This window comes from Telopea speciosissima, chromosome 9, assembly GCF_018873765.1.
Source record: "Telopea speciosissima isolate NSW1024214 ecotype Mountain lineage chromosome 9, Tspe_v1, whole genome shotgun sequence".
In the NCBI taxonomy this organism is placed as follows: Eukaryota; Viridiplantae; Streptophyta; class Magnoliopsida; order Proteales; family Proteaceae; genus Telopea; species Telopea speciosissima.
Genome location: NC_057924.1, coordinates 4,022,829 through 4,043,804, shown reverse-complemented (window position 1 = coordinate 4,043,804; position 20,976 = coordinate 4,022,829). Strand labels below are relative to the sequence as shown.

Here is a 20,976-nt window from a genome sequence, read left to right as displayed (position 1 = left end):
CTTGACTTGCCTAGAGAAGATCCCCAATGTTGTTGATGAGAGCTCCAAATGTGGGGGAAACATCAACCCGTTGGTTCTGATGAACAACTACTGATTTGGTCTTGCAGAAGGATGGTGAGGAAATTATTGTCGGAGTGCTTACTAATGCCGAGAGTCAGTGCGGGTATCAGATCGGGTATTGGTCACTTGAATCGATTGGGTATCAATCGCCTGTAAAACCGATACAGTATCGATATGACATCGACATTGATCGGTTGTATCGGATAAGTTTACCCCCTGATTTTCTTTAAAATTAAAATAGAGACTGCTATCGATTACTAAAACCCATGGGTTTAGTGCATGGTATTGGATTAGGTATCGATCACTTGCAAAACCAATATGATACCACTACAGTGTCGATAAGGATCGGCTCTATCTGACAAAATTGCCCTTGATTTCCCTTTAAAAGATGATATTCGAGTGTTTTACCCCTTGTCCGTACCGTGTCACTGATACAATATCAGGATCGGTTACAACCGAAAACCATTACATATCACCTTGATGCGAGCGATATGATACCAATACCTCAAACCATGGTGATACCGATACGTATCACAGACGATGCGATATTACCTTTGATAAACAGTCTCATCAAAGCTTTCAAGTTGATCTTTACCGATTTGTATGTAAAGTTTTAAAGCGTTTGGGGCATGATTTAAAGATTCTTATCTTAATTACCTAATTTTTTCGGTAATAATCTTAATTACCTATTTGAACTCAATCACGTTTTATGGATTCCAAAAAAATCGGGAAAGAGAGAGGAAAAAGAAAAATAGAAAAAAAGGGAAACCGAGTTTAAGTCTTTGTAAAGTGGTATGAAACATGGCACGAGGAGCAAGTTATTGGAGGGGAATCCTCTTCAATGTCGTTGGAGAGGATCTGGAGGTCTCAAGGTCTCAACTTCAAGCCTCTAGGCTCTCATCTCCCTCTTCTATAGAGTAGATACAAATTTAGGGTAAAATACACATGAGGTGCCCAATCTTTGTTAAAAAGACTTTTGAGGCATCCATTCTTTCAATAAGGACGTTTAGGGTGCCTTATTGGTTTAGTCATAACCAAATTTACCTCTCTCAATCTCACTCCCAACCATCACCTCCCTTTCCTTTTCCAACCCTAACCACAATTATCACCAACGCCGTGACCACCACTTCATCCTCTGCAACCCTGCCTTGCCCTTTCCTACAACCCCACCCCACTGTACCATGCTCCCTGCCCTTGCCCATCCCTTACCCATGCCAACACCCATCTCTTCCCTAATGCCTTGACCACCACTTCATCCTCTACAACCTTGCCTTACCCTCCTCTGCAAGTCTACAAACTCACCCCACTATACCATGCTCCCTGCCCCTGCCCATCCCTCGCCCACGCCAACACTCCCCACCTCACTCTGCTTCCCCGCCCCACCCTCTCCGCCACCCTTTCATCCATTAATTGCCACTGTAGGATTTAGTGGATCGACTCTCAAAGCATGTTGTGGTGGGGGAGGGAAATACAACTTTGAATCGAATCACTTATGTGGGTCTCCTAGTGCAACTGTTTGCAGCAATCCATCGTCATATCCATCGTCATACGTAAGCTGGTGATGGCGAACAATAATCAAGGGGGAAAATGTGTTTTGTAGGGGGTGGGGAGGGTGGGGAGGGAAAATGCATTTTTCAAAAAAAAAAAAAACTTGAAGGTGGCATGATTTGCATTCCCTTTGTTAGTTCGAAAAACCAGTTAGCTGATATTTTTACCAAGGGCCTTAATTGTAAGATGTTCCATCCACTGGTTTCCAAGTTGGGCATGTTTGATATATTTGTACCAACTTGAGGGGGGGTGTTGAGAACCGTGGGATGAGAATATTTCCAAAATCTCTGATTATAAACAAGAGGACCTCTATGACAAGTCACATCATTCCCCAAACCTCTGATTCTGAACTTTATCCTTAAGAAATAAGTTTTCTCAAGAAGGTTACTTGGATGATGCTATATGTTACGATTAACAATAATTCAGTTACTGGTCGATCTCGCATACCTTCCAAAAGCAAGATGTTATTGAAATAAACAACATTCCAAGAAACATTTTGGTCAGTTGTATTCATTTGGGTTTTCTCTGCTTCTCATGAGAGGTACTCCATCTTGCCTCCAAGTAACTCGTTCTTCACATAATGCTGCAGTTACTTCCACATACAATTGATGCTCCTGAGATAGAAATTTCAATTGGCCAAAGAAGCAACATTAACCAGAGACAATATATCATTTATAAAAAAGAGTGTACCCAGTGCACAAGGCTCCCACTACTGTGGGGTCTGAGGAGAGTCATAATTTACACAGCCTTACCCCTGGTTCGCGGATAGGCAGTATCCTGACTCAAACCCACAACCACTTGGTCACAATGGAGCAACCTTACCGTTGCACCAAGGTCCGCCCTCTAGATAATATATCATTTATGCATATTAAAAAAACTCTAAAATTCCATCAACCATCAATTTGGTGGTCTTGTCATCAAGGTAGCAATTCCTTAGTTTGGTCTACATATCACACCAGCTAAATGATGTTATCCACCTAGCACTTTGTCTACTCGATGGTCAATAATGACATGTGCATGTTGTTGACTGTCAAGAACCATGTGATTTCTTAGATTGTTAGGATCATTGTACATTAGTTAAAATAAAAAATTACAGCAAAAATACTAATAAAAAAAAAAATTTACCTCAAGGAGGACCCTCGCAGCAAGTTCTTCTGCGGTATCATTTGCCAACACAGGTACAACCCTTTGAGCAAGGATCCGCCCCGTATCATAATTTTCATCAACAAAGTGGATTGAGGGACCAGAATATCTTGTCAAACATATGAGAAGGAGATAAGAAAATATGAAGCAGTCTCACTAATTATTTATGGGCCCAAAAAGAAAATAAAAGTAAAACAGGATGGCCAGAGAAAAAACCAGGGGTCTTGTAAATTCACCAAAATAGTCGAAAACCGCGACTCATCTATAGTATAATGGAAATATTTAATCTTTGCATTGTCCCGCGAATTGTATCAGAATATCGTGCAACAGTAAATACTTATTAAGTGATTGGAAAATTTGAATTAACTAGTATAGTACTTGTATTTCAAGGACTTGCAACCAGATTTGTATTCTCTGACCTTCAACTTGTTCCATATACCAGTTTGCAATTAGTAACCCCTAAACTCCAAGAATCCCCTTGCTGATTCAGAAAAGTTAGGTTTGAGAATCAAACCTATGGCAGGGCCTCACACATAATTCATTCATGTTTCCTTCAGTTATATGTAGACAGAAGAGAAAAGTACTGCAATAGCAAATTAATACTTGTTACAGAAAATAGAAATTTTCTAAGCAGAAAAAGAAAGCTGTGAACAGAGTGCTATGTTATATTAGCCTATTAAGGCTCAGTTAAATGACAACTAGGAGAAAATGTTGTCAAAGACTCAAAATCCCTAGGAGAGCTCAGGTGGTGCCCAGATGTTTTATTAGGTAATAGGGACCCTTCATCATAAGGCCCAGAATACTTGCTAAATCATCTTTCTGAAACAAAAATGGTGACTGAACATACAGCATTGCTTAATTGCAACTAAGGATTGAAATTCAAACCAAAAACCAACCCAGATTTCCTTCTATATAAAAGTAAAGAGAAAATAAGGGAAAGGATAAAGGCACATTTAATACACAGAATTTATGAATTTATTTTACCTAGCTCCAGATGCAATAACAGCTTTGTGCACCATCATTCCATAGTAGCCTTTGCCACCAAAAGCTGGGAGAAGAGAAGGATGGATGTTTAATATGGATCTTGGGTATGCCCGAACTAACTCAACTGGTATAAGTTTCAAGTATCCAGCTAGAAGGATAAAGTCGACCTCAAATTTTCTGTTCAAAGATAAGAGAACCATTTAAAGAGGTCAACAGGATCCGAACAACTGAAATTTGGGTACATATACATATGCAGATATGAGTGTGAAATTAACAGCTTGTCTCCTAAGGAGGTATGGCATTTGATATTTCTCCTCTGTGGATATGAAAAATGTGGGTATCAGAATTCAGCAAAGAACCAACAGCATATGGAGGAGGATCAAGCAACCAAAGACGCACGAAGAACTTGAGATTACATTGGTAACAATGTAGGTAGAAGTTGCAGAGATGGGCATAGAAAGGAAATCCAAAGAGCTTAAACATTATTTTGAAATTGCCTATTTGAAAGATTGAAGAGATGTCAATTACATAGAGGTTGTGAGGTGATATGTGAAGTCCTTCATATAGCTCCTTCCCTGAATTTTACAACATAACGGGTGGCAGAGAGGATTCTTTGTGACCTAATCTAGAGTTCTTAAGTTCAGAAGGAACTCCATCAATAGGGAAAGTAATCCCTAAGCTGTCCCTTCCCAAAGAGGCAAGAAAAGTTGAAGAAAGAAAACCACCTCCAATGACGAGCTTTTGTTGATTGGAATAGTATGCTGTGGTAGTCACCGTGCATCCTAAGTGGGTTTGAAGGGGAAACAAGTAGTACCCTTGTTCTTTTTTAAAAATGAACCATTTGCAAGAAAAAGGCTCCCACATCTGAGAAAGTTTATTCTGAGATCACCTGATCCCTCCTAAATTCTCTTTGGCAGGATGTTTTCAGATAATGGACCATCAATGAAAGAGATTGCGACTGTGTTAGGTCAAGCAGGAGGCAGCACTTCATGACTGTAAAAAACAGAAAGGGCTGGAAAGATCTAGTAGGTCCCCTGTAGCTTTCTGGTGTCAGTTCTTTAGGCTGTGAAAAAAAAAAAAAAAGCAGACAACAAAGCGGCATCCAAATACTTGTCACCTTACAAGACCTGCCAGAGCAGACATCAAAGCATTTTCCACAGGCAACAACCAAACACAACCTAGGTAGTTGTGGTCATCTGCAAAGGATTTGGCCAGCTAGAACAAAATGAGCAGCGACTCTACCCTAGATGTGCACCACTTAAAAAGGAAGACTACATGCACTAAATGAAGATATACAGCAGTATATACACGTGGTTTTCGGGTGAATGACCTCACCTCAGAGAAGTTACAAGATTGATAGAAGGTAGTCCCTCAGGTACATCTTTTGTTTTAGGAAACAGAATAACAGGAATTCCACAATCTCTTGCAAATTCAGCCCCTCCACAATCTGCAATGAAATAGTCAAAGAAAATAAAGAAATGAAATAAACATAACAAGCAATTCAAGAAGAAATTTCAGAGTATTCACTGATATCCTCCTCTGGTAGTGTATGTAATATCACAAGATAGGTTAGCATGAAAAGAAGTTTAGGAAGAGGTAGAGATGAAGGAACAGGGAAAGAAGAGTAGGTATTGTTGCAGAACGCTATAAAACAAGTACTACGGTACAAAGGGGAAAATGGGTAAGGAAGCCATAAAAATATTGTACCTCTTACTTTGATTAGTCAATCAGGACAACTACAGCATCCTAATAAATATAGACATATTTAGAAGTTTCATGATCATGGACATTAAGCAAGTTCAAGTGAACTGGCCCCACAACTATATTCATTAGGAAACAATTCAAGAATCCAAGTAACAAAACAGTATGAAACGTACAGGCTAGAGTTCCATGAGTAAGAAGCATCATAATTTCAGCCAATCATTAGCCTCTAATCCTAATTTGTGTCAAACAAAACATGGATGCTTCCTCACTGACTACAAATAACCCCACCAAGACTAATTTAACATCCTCCCTGTCTCCCTGATGAGTTAGTGGGACTGCTCCCATTGACAGGAGGAACAGACTTTAATCAAAATAACCCATTAGTTTAACAGGGAATATTTATAAAGGTAGCAAAGATTCAGACTTGCAGGGAAGGAGTCTGTTCCTACTATGATCTCCGAACAAAGGCAAGGAATGGCAGACAGAGCCACCTCCAAACGTAGTTGTTAATACTGATTCGAATTGCAGAATCCCAGTGAGGTCTTATTGACTCAAATCAGGATCCAAATTGTGATAAAATTGGGGGGGGGGGACATCTAATCCCATCTAATCTAGTGCATAACAACTGACTCAAAATCACGTAATGAAGGTTTGGAAGCTTATGCATCTATACCAACACTGTTACAAGATTATCACTGGTATAAGAAGAAATATACCAGAAAGGTTAGTCTTGCTCATAGGAAGTGAAAGAAGCAAGGAGAGTTTTCTACAACCCTTAAAAAAGTGTGACAAGAGTTAAATAACGGTGAAAAAAACAAAAGAAGAATGCCAAAAAAGTGTAAAGACTAATCACATCCAAGTTTGATATGTTTCAACTGAATCACTCAATCGGGAACTCAGTTATGATCCGTATGAACCACGAGTATTGGCTGAATCAGACCAATTTAGTGACTGAGTCACTGGATGAATACAGATTCAAAGGATTCTTCCAGAAAACGACTCGACAAGGGTCTGTCAATCGTTGGGGCACTGATATAATTTGAATCATGTGATTCATTCTTTGAATTGGTGGGATTTAACAACAGTGCCTCCAAAACCCAGGAACTGGGACAAGATTATGTACGCTTAATTCATTGGTTACTCTGCTTGATATGTACTCAAATATCTTCACAAGAGGCCATTCCAAGTTCCTTCTCAAAAGCGGAAGGCATCCTCGTATTGGGACCGTTAGATGCTTAGATAATAGAACAGGACTTCATGTTCTCCTGTAGATAGTAAGTTAAATAAGAGGACTGCATATAATGCATGTACTTAACCTAAGTCAGAAGGAAACAATCTAGTAAAAGTTTAGGACAGAAAGGATAAATTCAAATGAGAACAAGTTGAGTTTGCATACATGCAAGAGATGCACAACAGTGTCCAAATGAGTGTCTGGTCTACATTGCACGTTGCCCAACAATCTCATTTGGCTTTCTTTCATCATAGCAACCTAGTATTGCTAGTCCTGATTTCCTTAAAGTATCTCATTTCTTATTCTATCCTTCGAAGTTGTGCCACTCATCCATCTTGACATCTTCAGAACCTATACCTTTACATTTTTATCATCTCAACTCCATGAAGGATTATTATCTTAGTTTTAATGGAAAATGCCAATCATGAAACACTTCATGGGCACCTCTGTAATTCATCACCCCGGTTGTAATGGGCAACATCCACATCAATGTTCCTGTCTTTCTGACTTTTGGACCACAATAACAGCAATGAGCATTATGGTTAAATCATGATAGAAGAGGTGAATGCTAACAGAAATGAGCATTATGGTTAAAGCAAGATAAACAGGTGAATGCGTTTAAACGATCCGAAAAATAAAACCTTTCACTTTGTGTGTGTGTGAGCGTGTGGAAGAGAGAAATAATTTACCAGGTTTATTGGTTACCAAAACAACGATGTCCCCATGAACAGATCCCTGGAGTATGGCCTCGTATATTGACCGAAAGTTGGAGCCCCCACCAGAGACGAAAACTGCCAACTTTTTCCGTCGAACACCATCGACCGAAACCTTTCCAGCTTCAGTAAGGTTCCCTACTACTTCAATTCCGTTTCTGGTTCCCACTTTTTGGGAAAAAAGCTTTGAATTATAAAGGGTTCTAATTTTCTGGGATTCAATAAAGGAAGAAGAAGAAGATAGTAATCTTACAACGGTTGATTTTCCAGGTTTTTGAGGTAGTGGGGTTGCTGAGTTCAGCTTTGAAGTATAATGGGTTCTGTTTTTTTGGGATTCAACGAAGGAAGAAGACGACGAAGAAGATGGTAATCTTACACCGGTTGAGTTTACAAGTTTTTGAAGTTGCGGGGTTGCTGAGTTGGGAGAAAGCCCAGAAAGCAATCTTTGAGCTTCCATTGAAATTTACAAAAAGAAGACAACCCAAAAAGGATTGGGTCACAGGGACACGATTTTACCATTAAAAGAGGAGGACGAGGAAGGACTGTAGCCTCAAGAACCGGAAGCCATGGTTGAAGCTTGTGTAGCCTCCATACTTGCCAAAAGACCATTGCTTGTTCGATAACTCAATCTGAACCGTTGATCATGATGACTGGCGGGGTTGAAATTTTTAGGTGAGAGAGAGAGAGAGAGAGAGAGAGAGAGAGAAGTATAACATCGCAGCGAATAAAATAGAGAGAGAGGGATTTTGAAACCTCGTCGATCTGCCGCATAGTCCGCCAAGCGATCCACCGAAGTTAGCAGAGAAATGGAGGGAGTCGGGGCGCGACTCGGAAGGTCGTCGACTCGGTATGGTGGACCAACTACCGTGTTCAGTGGTCCAGTAAGGAAATGGAAGAAGAAGTGGATCCACGTGTCACCGTCCAACACTGCGAATCATCATTCTTCTCAGTCTAACGGTGCTAACGGCTCTCATCTCCTCCTCTACAAGTGGACTCCCCTCTCTCAGAGCAACAACAACAATGGCGACAAGACTACCGCCAAAGATGACAACGCTGCTGCTGTTGCACTGGAAGAGCCACCTCGAAAGAAATTTCGATACGTCCCGGTAATGATAATGATCTTGGGGGCCTTTTTTCGTTTTTGTTTTTCTGTATATTTGTATGATCTTAAGAGTTATTATGGTAATTTAGGCTGGGCTTGCAATTTGAGGCTATGGTTTTAGGGAAATTTGCTTGGTTAAGGAGATTTCCTGAATTATTTGATATGGAACCTAGATTGGTGTTTAAACATTGATACTGCGGGTTGAATTCCGTAGTTAGGGTTTGTGTGTTTTGCTTGAGACTTAATGGTGAATTATAGTTCTTGAGATGTCTATATTGATAAGATCAGTTGTGTGACAAATTAAGTTTTGAGAATAGCACCGAGTTTGTTGAAACATCATGAAAATTTTGAGTTGTGAGAGATTAGAAAAGACGGGTTGAGATTTCCACGAACGTAAAGGGAACTGATGAGTAGGCTCTTGTATGGTTATCAAGGATGGAACTAAATACTTTGTTCAATGCATTTCAAGACAAATGTATGATCCTAGTAATATGATCCTTTTATGTGTAACCTCTGCCTTTTTTATATATCAAAAACAATGAAGATAAGAGGTATGCTTGAACTTTGGATGACTTGTTAAGAGTAAATTCTTAACAAGCTGGTCTGGAGGGTGACCTTTTGGAATTCCTTCAGGGAAATCCTTTTAGTTTGTTTTTCCTATGTATACATAATTTTTCTTCTGGCAAACTTGAAGCCCCTGAGTGACATTTAAGGGGTTTAACTGCTAAAAAATATTATTATATGACAGATCGTCAAAATTTGTTCAATCGTCTTATTGAAAGACAGAGAAGAAGAATATAAACAAAGGAGTGGACTCGTTTCATAAGTTGTACCGCCATATCCACTGCACTATAAGATTAGTAAGTTGGCATTAGAGAGCATCAATGACTTGGGAGGTTTTCCTTCAAAAGAACATTGTTGGGAATCCAATGGACTTCTTGTGTAGGCGTACAACTCAGCTCAACTCATCCTTATCCCAAGTGCTTGGGATCAGTTACTCGGATCCCGCTATACTTTCCCACTCTATTGAGAACCTTAGCTGCTGTTATACACATGCATTTGTGTCATCCACCACTTTAATCCAGATCTTCAGCCTTATCCTTGTTCTTTTACCACCACAAAGTTGCACAATATCACTTTTTGCTAGTGCATTCCTGGGCCTTATTGCATAATCAGACCATTATCAACCAATTTCTGTTCATCTTCTTACCGATCAGTGCAAATGTTGAGTTTTAAGATGTATTCACTTCTAATCTTACCCCTTCTAGTCTTGCCACCATCCATCTCAACATCCTCATTGCACTTACTCCCAGTTTAAGTTGTTTCTTTATTGCCCAATATTCGGTTCCATACAGCATTGCTTGTTGTACAGCTGTCTTATAAAATTTAGCCTTAAATTGTAATGTTATAACCTCACAACACTCATGAAGTTCCTCTCCACTTCCATCCATCCCATTATAATTCCATCTCCCTCTCCTCACGATTAAACCAAGATATAGAAATGATCATTTTGGGGTAATTTGATCATTAATCATAACCTTCATTTCTATTTCTATTTTACTCTAATTGCACTCCATAAATTCTGTTTAAATTTGGATTATCGTAGTACTTAAGATTGTGAATCATCCATCCTTAGTTCTACACTTCTAGTTTTATGTCATTAGCAGAAAGCAGAGAATACAAGACTCAAATCCTCCTGGATATCTGTTCAAGCAGGAAATTGTCAGATCATTAGCAGAAAACAGAGAATACATCACTATGAAATAGGTATTAGATTTAAGCATTTTTGCCTTATTCGGAAATTGTATGTAAATTATTTATGATGTGTCCATGTACCCATACCCAGTTGTTAGATCCATATTAACCTGGATGCCTTGTCCTAAGATTTACTATCAGGATCTAACTCCTAGACAGAGAGACTCATAGCCGATGCCCATGCTTAAACCCATGCAACAGAGCGATATCTGGAATTTCTGTATGGGAGTATATGTGATAGATATCCCTTGAAGGAGGAGGGAGAATCCCATCTGCAAGGATCTCACCCTGCCTGCTGCCCATATCGTTCCAAAACTATCTAACTCTTCTTTGTTTATTAAGCCAAATAATATAGGCACATCTGTAACAGAAAAGAAGGGGATAGGTGCGCATACGGGGCTAGTTCATAGTTTATAATTCATTGTCCTCCAACAAATTCAGTTCATGTAGGGCAGGTTTCTAAAGAAGTCTTAGAGATTTATTAGTTTCTAAGGTCTTCATTTGATAGTTTTCGTGGCTGTTCAAAATTTTCATGTGTTTGCAATCAGTGGAGGTCTTGTATTGCTGGAAATATATAGTTTTTTTTTTTTTTTGGGGGGGGGGGGTGTCTCTAGACTAGGCTTGTAAACGGATCGGATTCGGCTCGGATACGGATCAGATGTAATCGGATTTGGATATTTCCTGGTCGAATACAGATACCTCTAAACGGATTCGGATGGATTCGGATGCGGATCGAATTCGGATTTTTGACCATCCGTTTACACCTCTGCCTTGTGTAACCCGAACCTTCCTCCCCCTAGTGCATACAGTTCACTCTCAATCCATAGTTTTAGATCATGATTCTCTTTTCCTCATATTCTAGAACCTGTTGAATCTTCAGAAACCCTCAAGATCGTTATTTACTTAATTTTTTATAATTAAGTATTCGGATTCGGATTTTAATCGGAGTATTCGGATTTTTTTCTGGATATCTCTAATCGAATACGGATGCCCCTAAACGCATACGGATGTGGATCGAATTCGGATTTTCGGTTATCCATTTACAGCCCTACTCTGGACATGGGAACTAAAGACGTAGATCACTCCAAGGTACCAATGGGCTAAAGGGATAGTACATTTTTTATTTGTTGGGCACATTGTAGGTTCCACTATGAGGGTCAAGAAATGAGACAAAAGTGAAGTAGCACTGTGCACTTGAATGTGTTTTGTCATTTCTTCGTACCAGAATGGGATTTTGCAAAATGTACTAGGTGACTATTAAAATTGAGTTTGCTTAGGACTGATTACTGTTGAACAATTGGGATTTGATGTGGTTTTTCAATATAGATATTTTCTCCACTGAGATAGTGCAGGATCTTTGAAATAGCATGTTCATGCATTCTATGTTTTAGCAAACTAACCATAACAATCCCAAGCATGGGGAAGGATGTAAAAGGCGTTCTTTAAATATTAAAGAAAACATGTTAACAACAGCTGCTCTGATTTGGGATCTTCATAATCAAGTTAAGATGTGGTCCCCTCCTGCTTGTCATCCTCTATTCTCAAAACTAATTTCCATTTGATTTTTACCTTCCTTTGAGCTCAATCAGCAGTTGCTCGATTGCAAACGTGTCCATATTAGTCAAACATTTCTAAGAGATTAACCTCATGTGTGTATGTGCAAGGTATTGAGTATCGAGTATCGGTATTGGTCAGCATATCGGGGGTGCGGTTTTAAGAGACGTATAGGAGAGACGCTAAGAAATGCAAGATACACTAAATGTACACATGGAAATGCTCAAAAACACATGAATATGTACTTAGGATACATCATGCTGGAAGAATATTGTTTTGCAACACAATACTCCATAAATAAACAATATGTAAAGATATGTCATGTATAAAAAAAGAAGAAAGTATGATGAGTCAATTACCTGAACTCATGCTTAGAAGAATGTCACAATTGGCAAATGGGCTAGCAGTGGATGGTCACCTTGTCGTCTCAGGGCCTAAGCAGGAAAAGCATCACATATAAAATAGGTGTTTGGGGGGGGGGGGGGGGAGCAGGGGTAAAATATTAGTTTTTCTCCTTAGTTTTAACTTTGAAGAGGGTAAATTGAGAAGTCTGACTCCTTTTATTTATAATTTAGAAGGACTAATGTATAAAATGAAGAAATTTTAATTTCAAAAGGGTCTTGCTTTGAAAGGTATCGATTTGACTTTACTTTCAGATCTGTAAGGATGCAGCTGGCACTGGCTGTCTTCGCTCTACAAGGTTCTTCGGGTAGGGATGCTGGTCAATCTCAATATCAATCTCCAGCAGGCTTTGATCCTATATGGATGGATTTTAGTTAGAGTCTATGGTGACAGCCATGGCCCTTCACTGATTCTATTATATTTTGTCTCTATCACCATCACTCCCCCCCCAACCAATCTTCCTTCAAGGTCTATCCATATTTTCTTTCCGGTTCCCTGCTCACAGCCTCACACTGATGTCAAACGGAAGAAGAGGGCGAAGGAGGACAAAAGACCAAAAACAGGAATGCCTCTTTTTCTTTTGCCGGCAGCTGCTGCGATCTTCTTCTCTCCTCCTTTTTCTGCTACTTCTTTTCCTCCTCTTCTTTTGCTGGAGGTGGCTGCTATTGCAGCTACTGTGATTTTCTTCTCTCCCTTATTTTCCACTTCTTCTTCACCTCTTTTTCTTTAGCTGGTGGCGGCTGCTACTGCAGCTGCTGTGATCTTCACTCCCTTTTTTCCGCTACTTCTTCTACTCTTCTTTTGCCAGCGGTGGCTGCTACTGCTATCTTTTCTCTCCCCCTTTTCCGCTACTTCTTCTACTCCTCTTCTTTTGCCAGTCGTAGCTGCTACTGCTATCTTTTCTCTCCCCCTTTTTCCCTTTCTTCTTGACCTCCCCTTCTTTTGCTGTCGGCAGCTGCTACTGCAGTTGCTAAAATCTTCTTCTTCTCTAATTGTTGGGGACAACAATAGAGCTTGCTTCTACAGAGTCATATAGGAGTTCCAAGGAGTCCCCCAAGCTCAGATTGAGCAAAAAAATGGAAGAAGTGGTCACAGATGAGCTCTCAAGAACAGTTGGTTTCAAGGAGTCCCCAAGCTCAGATCAAGCAAAAAAAGGGAGTTCCAAGTAGTCCCCCTTTTTATTTTTTAATTTTCAAGTATCATATATGTTTGTATCATCTCAGTACCTTGGTTTTCCGATACGTATCTGTAAGTGTGTATACCATGTAACAGAACCTGAATCAGTACCTGGTCATAAGAAAGAAAGAAGAGAGATGAGAGAAGGGAAGAGAACAAAGCCCACGGTTTGAGTAGTGAGCAGAATGCTCAAACTGTGGGTGGAGGATTGTATTTATATTGAATAAAAGAAACAAATTATAATAGGACCACCGGGTCCACAACTAATGACTAGACTTAAGACTTGAAGACTGGAAATAAGTGTACTTTACACTTAAATAAGAAAACCATTACAATAATACTCCTAAGAGAACCCATGCATTTAACACCCATAGAACTGACATACTTAAAAGTATCGATACTTCATTCCTTGGTTTGTGTGTTCCTTCTTTACTTCTCCATGATGTGCCCTTTTTATGTCATCTTTCAAGAAAGATTTAAGATTTTGGTTTTGACTGGACCGTGGTAGAAACTGAATATGGTCTTTCAGTGAAAAAACTGAAACATTGAAGACCCCTCAACTTGCATGCCATTTTGTTTCGACAAGTGTCAAAGCCGAAATATTTTGTCAAAGTTTTGGTATTTCAATCGAAATTTTGAACTATACTTTCAAGCTTGGATCTGATCCTTACATGGATAAAATCCAGTACCGATTGGAGTAATGCCAGTAATGCCAAGCCTCTCTTCTGAAGATCAACTGAAAATCTCACTAGAACTTTTGATCTAGACTGCTTTGTCCAGATTTCAGTTATTGGGTAAAGAAATATCCACCTACTAAATATTGTAGGGCCTTCAATTTCCAAAGGTGGTGGGTAATTTATTAAGCAACTATTTTTTGTAAAGGAGCATGGGATTTTGAGTATTCCTATAGAAAAATGCCAGATTGTATTTTTCATTTTCCTTTCTAGAGGATCTTTGATAACACTGCTACCTGTGCCGATGCTCGTAATTTCTTCTTGTTAGTTGAATTGTGGTTTAGTAGTGGTGATGACTATTAACTTTGTTTATTTTTCAATACTTGATAATGCAGATTGCTGTACTAGAGGAACAGAATAGAGAAGCAGCAGAAAAGGTTGATGAGGAGGGTGAACCAATTGAAACTGATCCATCTGCTGGGGCAGAGTCCAAGAGTGATGTTTCCAATGAAAAACCTGATATCAATGATGTGCCAATGGAAGAAGCTCAGGTAAAGTCAAAACAAAACCTTTTCATATTTGTTTGTTTTTCCTCTCTGCAGGGTTCAAGTGATGGTAGTTGGATTGATGGTCCAAGCTAATCCTAATCTGGATTGGGATTGTATTGTCGTCCTTGGGAGGATCGGAACATCTTTCCGTGTATCAATCAATCTTGCCCGTGAATTGGATATGATAATATTGGGAATTGTGACTTGTGTCAATGAGACACAATCACATGTCTATTTATAATACATGTAATGACATTACAAGGACAGAAATGCCCCTAGGGCAACACAACATAAAACACCTAGGACAATTCTACCCTTATAGCCCATATTACAACACTCCCCCTCAAGTTGGAGCATGGATACCACACATGCCCAACTTGCATACAAGAGGACAAAAAACTTTACTATTCAACCCCTTCATGAAGATATCAGCCAACTGGTCGCCGGACTTGACAAATGAAATACAGATCAATCCTTGCTTGAGTTTCTCTTTAATGAAATGATGATCTATCTCCACATGTTTGGTGCGATCATGCTGAATATGATTATGGGCAATACTAATTGCAGACTTCTTGTCACAATACAACATCATTGGCAGTGGAGTAGGAATTGCCAAATCATTCAGTAGTCCCTGAAGCCACATCAACTATGCCATGGGACATGGCTCGAAATTCAGCTTCAACACTAGAACGGGCAACAACAATCTGTTTCTTACTTCGCCATGTCACCAAATTACCTCCAACAAGAGTACAATATCCAGAAGTGAACCGGTGGTCATCAGAGGAACTAGCCCAATTAGAGTCTGTATAAGCTTCTACCTGCAAATGATCATTAGGAGAAATTAAATTCCCCTTTGCCTGAAGCAGCCTTTAAATGTCTGAGGATACGGAGTACAACATCCCAATGAGTGGAATAAGGATTATGCATGTACTGGCTCACCATGCTGACAGCAAATGCAATATCCGGCCTGGGTATGAGAAAGGTAGATCAGCTTCCCAACCAATCTCTGATATCGCCCTTTGTCTACAGGGTCACCTGTTTTACTGGAGAGACGAACATTAGCTTCAAGAGGGGTATCGGCTGGCTTGCACCCTAGAATTCCAATCTCTGATAGTAAATCCAGGGTGTATTTCCACTGAGAGGGAAATTTTATGTTGGCAGAACGGGCAACCTCAATGCCCAGAAAATATCGTCGGGGGCCCAAATCCCTTCCCAAGAAGTAGTTTCAAGCTCTCAATTTCTTCTAAATCGTTGCTTGTGACAACTATATCATCCACATAAACAACTAGGATGGCAATTTTTGTTCCTGGTTTTTTTATGAAGAGGGTGTGATCAGCATTACTCTGGGTATATCCAAACTTCACCATAGCACTGTGGAATCTGCCAAACCATGCTCTAGGAGACTGCTTTAATCCATAGAGAGCATGTTTGAGCTTACATACCTTCCCATGAGTGTCCCTAGTAGCAAATCCCTGAGGAACATCTAGATAAACCTCTTCTTCTAACTCCCCATGAAGAAATGCATTCTTCACATCCAACTGTTGCAGCTCCCAACCAAGATTGACAGTACATGACAATATTACCCGGATGGTATTCATTTTGGCAACCGAGGCAAAGGTTTCCTGATAGTCAAGGCCATATGTTTGGGTAAACCCCCTAGCAACCAATCTAGCTTTGTATCTTTCCACTGTGCCATCAGAATTGTTTTTGACTGTAAAAACCCACTTGCAATTGACTGTTTTTTTCTAGGGAGGAAGTGGTACTAAATCCCAAGTGCCATTTTTTGCAAGGGCATGCATTTCCTCCATCATAGCTGCCTTCCATTTAGGATCTTGAAGGGCCTCCTGCCTGTTCTTAGGAATAGAAACAGAGGACAAGGAAGTCACAAATGCACGATATACAGGGGAAAGAGACTTGTACGACATAACTTGAGAAATAGGGTGTTGCGTACAAGTTCTAACCCTTTTACGATGTGTAATAGGTAAGTCTAAAGAAGGATTTGAAATAATGGGAAGCGGTGATGGATCAGAAATGTTACCTGGAGGTGATGGGTCTGGTGCAGGAGAAGCCGTTGGATCTGGAGCAGCTGTAGTAGTGTCAAGTTGCAAGCCACGAGAACGTTGGCGAGTATAGGTTTGAATAACAGGAGGTGGAATAACAGTAAGTTGAGTTTCCTTTGGAATAGAAAACTCCCCCCTGAACCAAAGACATGGGAAGAGATGACATAGGCATATCAGGCATATCAACACTAACCAGCTCACCCCCTTGACGAGATACCATATCATAAAAAGGGACAACTTCATTAAACATAACATCCATAGTGACAAACATTCTACGAGGAGGATGGTAGCAGCGGTAGCCCTTTTGGGTAGGAGAGTAACCTACAAAAATACACTTGAAGCCCCGTGGTTCTAATTTACTGGGGGTGTTGGTGGTTTCGAACATAACACACACAGTGAAAATGTTTGGGCGGAATAATAAAGTTGGTGCAGCCTTGAAGAACTTGAATGGGAGATTTAAAGTCAAGGACGTGGATAGGCATGCGGTTAATTAAGGCAGTAGTCATAACAGCTTCACCCCAAAAATGAGAAGGGACATTTATTTCAAAAAGAAGGGCACAAGCAACCTCCAAGAGGTGACGGTTCTTACGCTCAGCTACCCCATTCTGAGCCGGAGTGTCAACACAACTGGTTTGATGTAAAATACCATGGGATGCAAGATATGCCTGGAATGCCCCATCAAAATATTCTCTCCCATTATCACTACAGAGAGTTTTTATTTGAGCATCATACTGGGTTTGAACAAAAGAATGAAAGTTTTTGAAACAAGAAAAAACTTCATTTTTATGATGCATCAAATAAATTCAAGTGCAACGGGTGTAGCAATCAATAAAAGAAACAAACCATTTACATCCAGAAAGAGAAGAGCAATGGGCAGGGCCCCACACATTAGAATGAATTATAACATAAAAGGTGAAGTGCTACTAGAATTTAAAGAAGAATATGAAGAACGGGTTTGCTTGGCTAAAACACAAGCATCACAAAAAACATCCTTCAGTTTACAACCAGAAAATAAATTTGGAAAAGTTTTAATTAAAGTACCCATAAGAGGGTGGTCCAAACGGCGATGCCAAAGCAACAACTCAGGAGGACCAGGCGACTCAGCAACAGTGGGATGAGCATGTCGAAGAGAGGAAGAAGAGACATAAAAAAAATAAAGACTTCCATCAGCTTTACCAGATCCAATCAGATCTCCCGTTACCAGATCCTGAAACAAACAATGGGAGGGAAAAAAAGCTACTTTGCAATTAATATCAGATGTGAGGCGACTAATGGAGAGAAGATTTGTAGCAAAATTTGGAACATGTAAAACCGAATGTAAAGACATGGTAGGAGGACAAGTGATGGTTCCCTTCCCAGAGGTGGATGAAAGAGAACAATCAAAAAATGTGAATTTTATCCTTACTAGAACATAGGGAATATATAGAGAAAAGATTTGCCTTACTAGTCATATGGTCGGAGGCACCAGAATCAAGGATCCAACAATTGGAAATGGTAGAGTGACATAAGCCAGCAAAAGAAATACCTGGTGGATCAGAAGAAGCCAAAGTAGAAGTAGAAGCAGAAGCAGAACTGACATTGGAGTCCAACTTTATAACCAAATGGTGTAGCAACTTAGTCAATTCATCTGGAGCATTGGCGGGAAGACCAATGGGAGGAATAACAGTACCAATAGGTGTATCGGGTACCACAGTTTCAGTAATGTGGGCAGCTGATCTCCCACGACCATGGTCCTTAGTACCAGTAGTGGTAGGGCACCCATGAAGCTTCCAACAAAAATCCTTGGTGTGCGTCTCTTTCCCGCAGTAATCACATTTAATAGGGTTCTTTATCAGAACCATCACTGGGGCGAGAAGGGTTACCTTTAGGTGGTGCAGGAGAACCAGATACAACAACCGATCTCTCCTGGGAAGAAGGGGACATCATGGCATTGTGTCGACTATCCTCCAGTTGGATCAGTGAATATGCCTGCTCCAAAGTGGGTAAGGGATCCCTGTTAAGAACATGGGCACGGAGTTGATTGTACTCTACATTCAACCCAACAAGAAAATCGTACACCTTGAATTTGTCCTCTCGTTACTTGAACTTGATCACATCTTTAGGTGTAGAGGCTTGAAAAGTATCATAAAAATCTAACTCCTGCCACAAACTTCGCAACTCGGAGTAGTAATGGGATAGACCGAGTTCTTTATGCTTGGTCTCATGAAGTTTCTTTCGCCAACTCATAGACCTAGGCATCATTCCCAACCTGAGAGTAAGTCTTCTGAGTGGCCTTCCAAATTTTTGCAGCAGTGTCAAGCAACAAATAACCACAAGCAAGTTGTGGCGTCATGCTGGATAGCAAATAAGACATCACAAGGGAGTTGGAAGAACTCCATTTGTCTTGTTCAGGACCTGTAGTGAGGGGCTTCTCTTTTGCACCGGTGAGATAACCCACAAATCCGCGAGAATCGATGTTGAGATAGCTAGATCTGGACCACATCAAATGGTTGCCACCATCCAATCGAACGGCACAAGCAGGGAAAGTGGGAAAGTCATTGTGTGAACCACAGGCTGGTATCTCCAAAGTAGATGTAGCAGAGGAAGTGGAGTCTCCCATCGTGACAAGGTGCGGACAAAAACTCAACCACAGATTAGGGAAAAAAAAGGACAAGTCAGATCATCAACAGATCTGAGAGAAAGGGTTTTCAAAAATGAGATCACAGCCTATTTAGATCATGGAGAGAGGCTGGAACCAAAAAAAGAAGGGAAAAAAGCCCTCGGTGATGAAACCAACACCACCGAGGGGTAGCGGAACAAGGGAGGTGCGACTCCTTGCCTCTCGGTGATGCTAGAAGGGAAACAGAGAGAGAGGAGGTCGCAAGGGAGCCGGCGGCGGCGGTAGGTGGTGGCGACAAGAGGCGAGAAAGAGAGAGAGGCGGCGGTAGGTGGTGACGGTGCTAGGGAAAGAAAAAGGAGAAAGGGAGAAAGAAAGAGAGATGGCGGCGGTGATGGGAGACCCTAGGTCGATCTCTGCTCTGATACCATGATAACTTTGGGAATTATGACTTGATCACATGTCTATTTATAATAAATGTAATGAGAGTACAAGGACAGAAATGCCCCTAGGGCAACACAACATAAAACACCTAGGACAATTCTACTCTTATACCCCATATTACAACAGGATATTTTGTGTGTATCCTATTTGGAAATTGGAGTTGATCCAAATCAGGATCAAGAAATATGGGTTGGAATTTAGGCGGCCCTTGTTACGAGTTCAGCCTTGTCTTCCTTTCTATTTTTAAATTAAGTTCCATCAGTGTCGATTATTAGAATCTCCCAGTAACTGTTTTGCCATTTTTAGCTTTCCCTTTCCATTGTCCTTTGAAGCAGAGAGTTCTTGGACGCTAATCTCAATCCGACCCAATATAGCTGTTATCGGCCATTATTTGATACAGTAAGAGGTATTGGCAAGAACGGTGCTGGCTGATCCCTATCCAGATTGGTCGATCTGCCTGATTGGATCCCAATGTTTAAAACCTTAATTCGTTGGTGCTAGATCCAGAATTGAGAATCTCATCAGCCAAGTTTTTCCTTTACATTCTCATCTCATCTGTTGACATTAGCAAAAAGACTACAGAATTAAAGGATACAGATGAAACCTAAACCTTCAAATGATGATGGGTCTCATTTATTATAAAATTTATGCATTCAGATGATGAGTCTCATGTACTCAGACTCATCCATCTATTCTAGTTTAATCGTACTGACCCGGTCGCCCAAACTAAAGAGTCTGGGTCCAACAGTTTTAGTATTTATTGGATGGTCCAGATTGATAGCTTGTTATTTTTAATGTTGCTTGTTGCCTGTTTAAATAAGGAACACCCTTTAAGGTTGTTACTATCTCTATACCAAATATCTTTGAAGGATTATCCTGTTATATTACTGAGGTACTTTTTCCAATTAATCTACATTATTTCCAATCTTGATTCTACAAGTTCCTGAATAAGCTTTCTTTTCAATTTAAATTTCAGGCATCAGAAAAGGATCAATCAGTTCCTCGAGAATTGAGTGAAACTAATTTGGATTTGAGTTTGGGTTTGAAAGGCCATGATAATGATCATGATGCTGATCCGAAAAGAGAAAAGAGCAAAGACGGCCAACCAGAGTGAGTGAACTGAGCTGCTGTAGGGACATGAGATGATTAATCCCAAATTAACAAATCGTAAACTGTGGGAAACAGCTGAGAAAGTGGCCAATACATGGCATCTGAAGTATTATTGTTGGCTTTCCCTGCTCCCACATTGTCTCGTGGGGAAGTGCTTCCCTGAAAGCTAATT

At 40.2% G+C, this 20,976-nt stretch overlaps 2 protein-coding genes across 2 annotated transcripts; one reads left to right on the top strand and one right to left on the bottom strand.

The window, feature by feature from the left end:
- Positions 1-2,057: 2,057 nt before the first annotated feature.
- On the bottom strand, positions 2,058-7,840 carry LOC122640248 (phosphoribosylglycinamide formyltransferase, chloroplastic-like). The gene is made up of 5 exons (XM_043833396.1): positions 7,360-7,840; positions 5,071-5,182; positions 3,736-3,912; positions 2,734-2,860; positions 2,058-2,222 (listed from the first exon to the last, which is right to left on the bottom strand). The coding sequence occupies exons 1-5, from the start codon at positions 7,838-7,840 to the stop codon at positions 2,109-2,111; spliced, it is 1,011 nt and encodes a 336-aa protein (XP_043689331.1). The 3' UTR covers positions 2,058-2,108.
- Positions 7,841-8,099: 259 nt separating this feature from the next.
- LOC122639794 lies at positions 8,100-20,850 on the top strand. The gene is made up of 3 exons (XM_043832767.1): positions 8,100-8,489; positions 14,442-14,597; positions 20,671-20,850. The coding sequence occupies exons 1-3, from the start codon at positions 8,190-8,192 to the stop codon at positions 20,806-20,808; spliced, it is 594 nt and encodes a 197-aa protein (XP_043688702.1). The 5' UTR covers positions 8,100-8,189; the 3' UTR covers positions 20,809-20,850.
- The last annotated feature ends 126 nt before the right edge of the window (positions 20,851-20,976 follow it).

What these genes read in the sequence shown, in the direction of transcription:
- LOC122639794 (XM_043832767.1), top strand. Translation starts at nt 8,190, where the DNA reads ATGGAGGGAGTCGGGGCGCGACTCGGAAGGTCGTCGACTCGGTATGGT. An exon ending in AGAAATTTCGATACGTCCCG is followed by an intron (nt 8,490 to 14,441) that starts GTAATGATAATG and finishes TTGATAATGCAG; the next exon opens with ATTGCTGTACTAGAGGAACA. An exon ending in TGCCAATGGAAGAAGCTCAG is followed by an intron (nt 14,598 to 20,670) that starts GTAAAGTCAAAA and finishes TTTAAATTTCAG; the next exon opens with GCATCAGAAAAGGATCAATC.
- LOC122640248 (XM_043833396.1), bottom strand. Translation starts at nt 7,840, where the DNA reads ATGGAAGCTCAAAGATTGCTTTCTGGGCTTTCTCCCAACTCAGCAACC. An exon ending in TTTGGTAACCAATAAACCTG is followed by an intron (nt 5,183 to 7,359) that starts GTAAATTATTTC and finishes ATTTCATTGCAG; the next exon opens with ATTGTGGAGGGGCTGAATTT. An exon ending in GTTATTGCATCTGGAGCTAG is followed by an intron (nt 2,861 to 3,735) that starts GTAAAATAAATT and finishes ATGTTTGACAAG; the next exon opens with ATATTCTGGTCCCTCAATCC.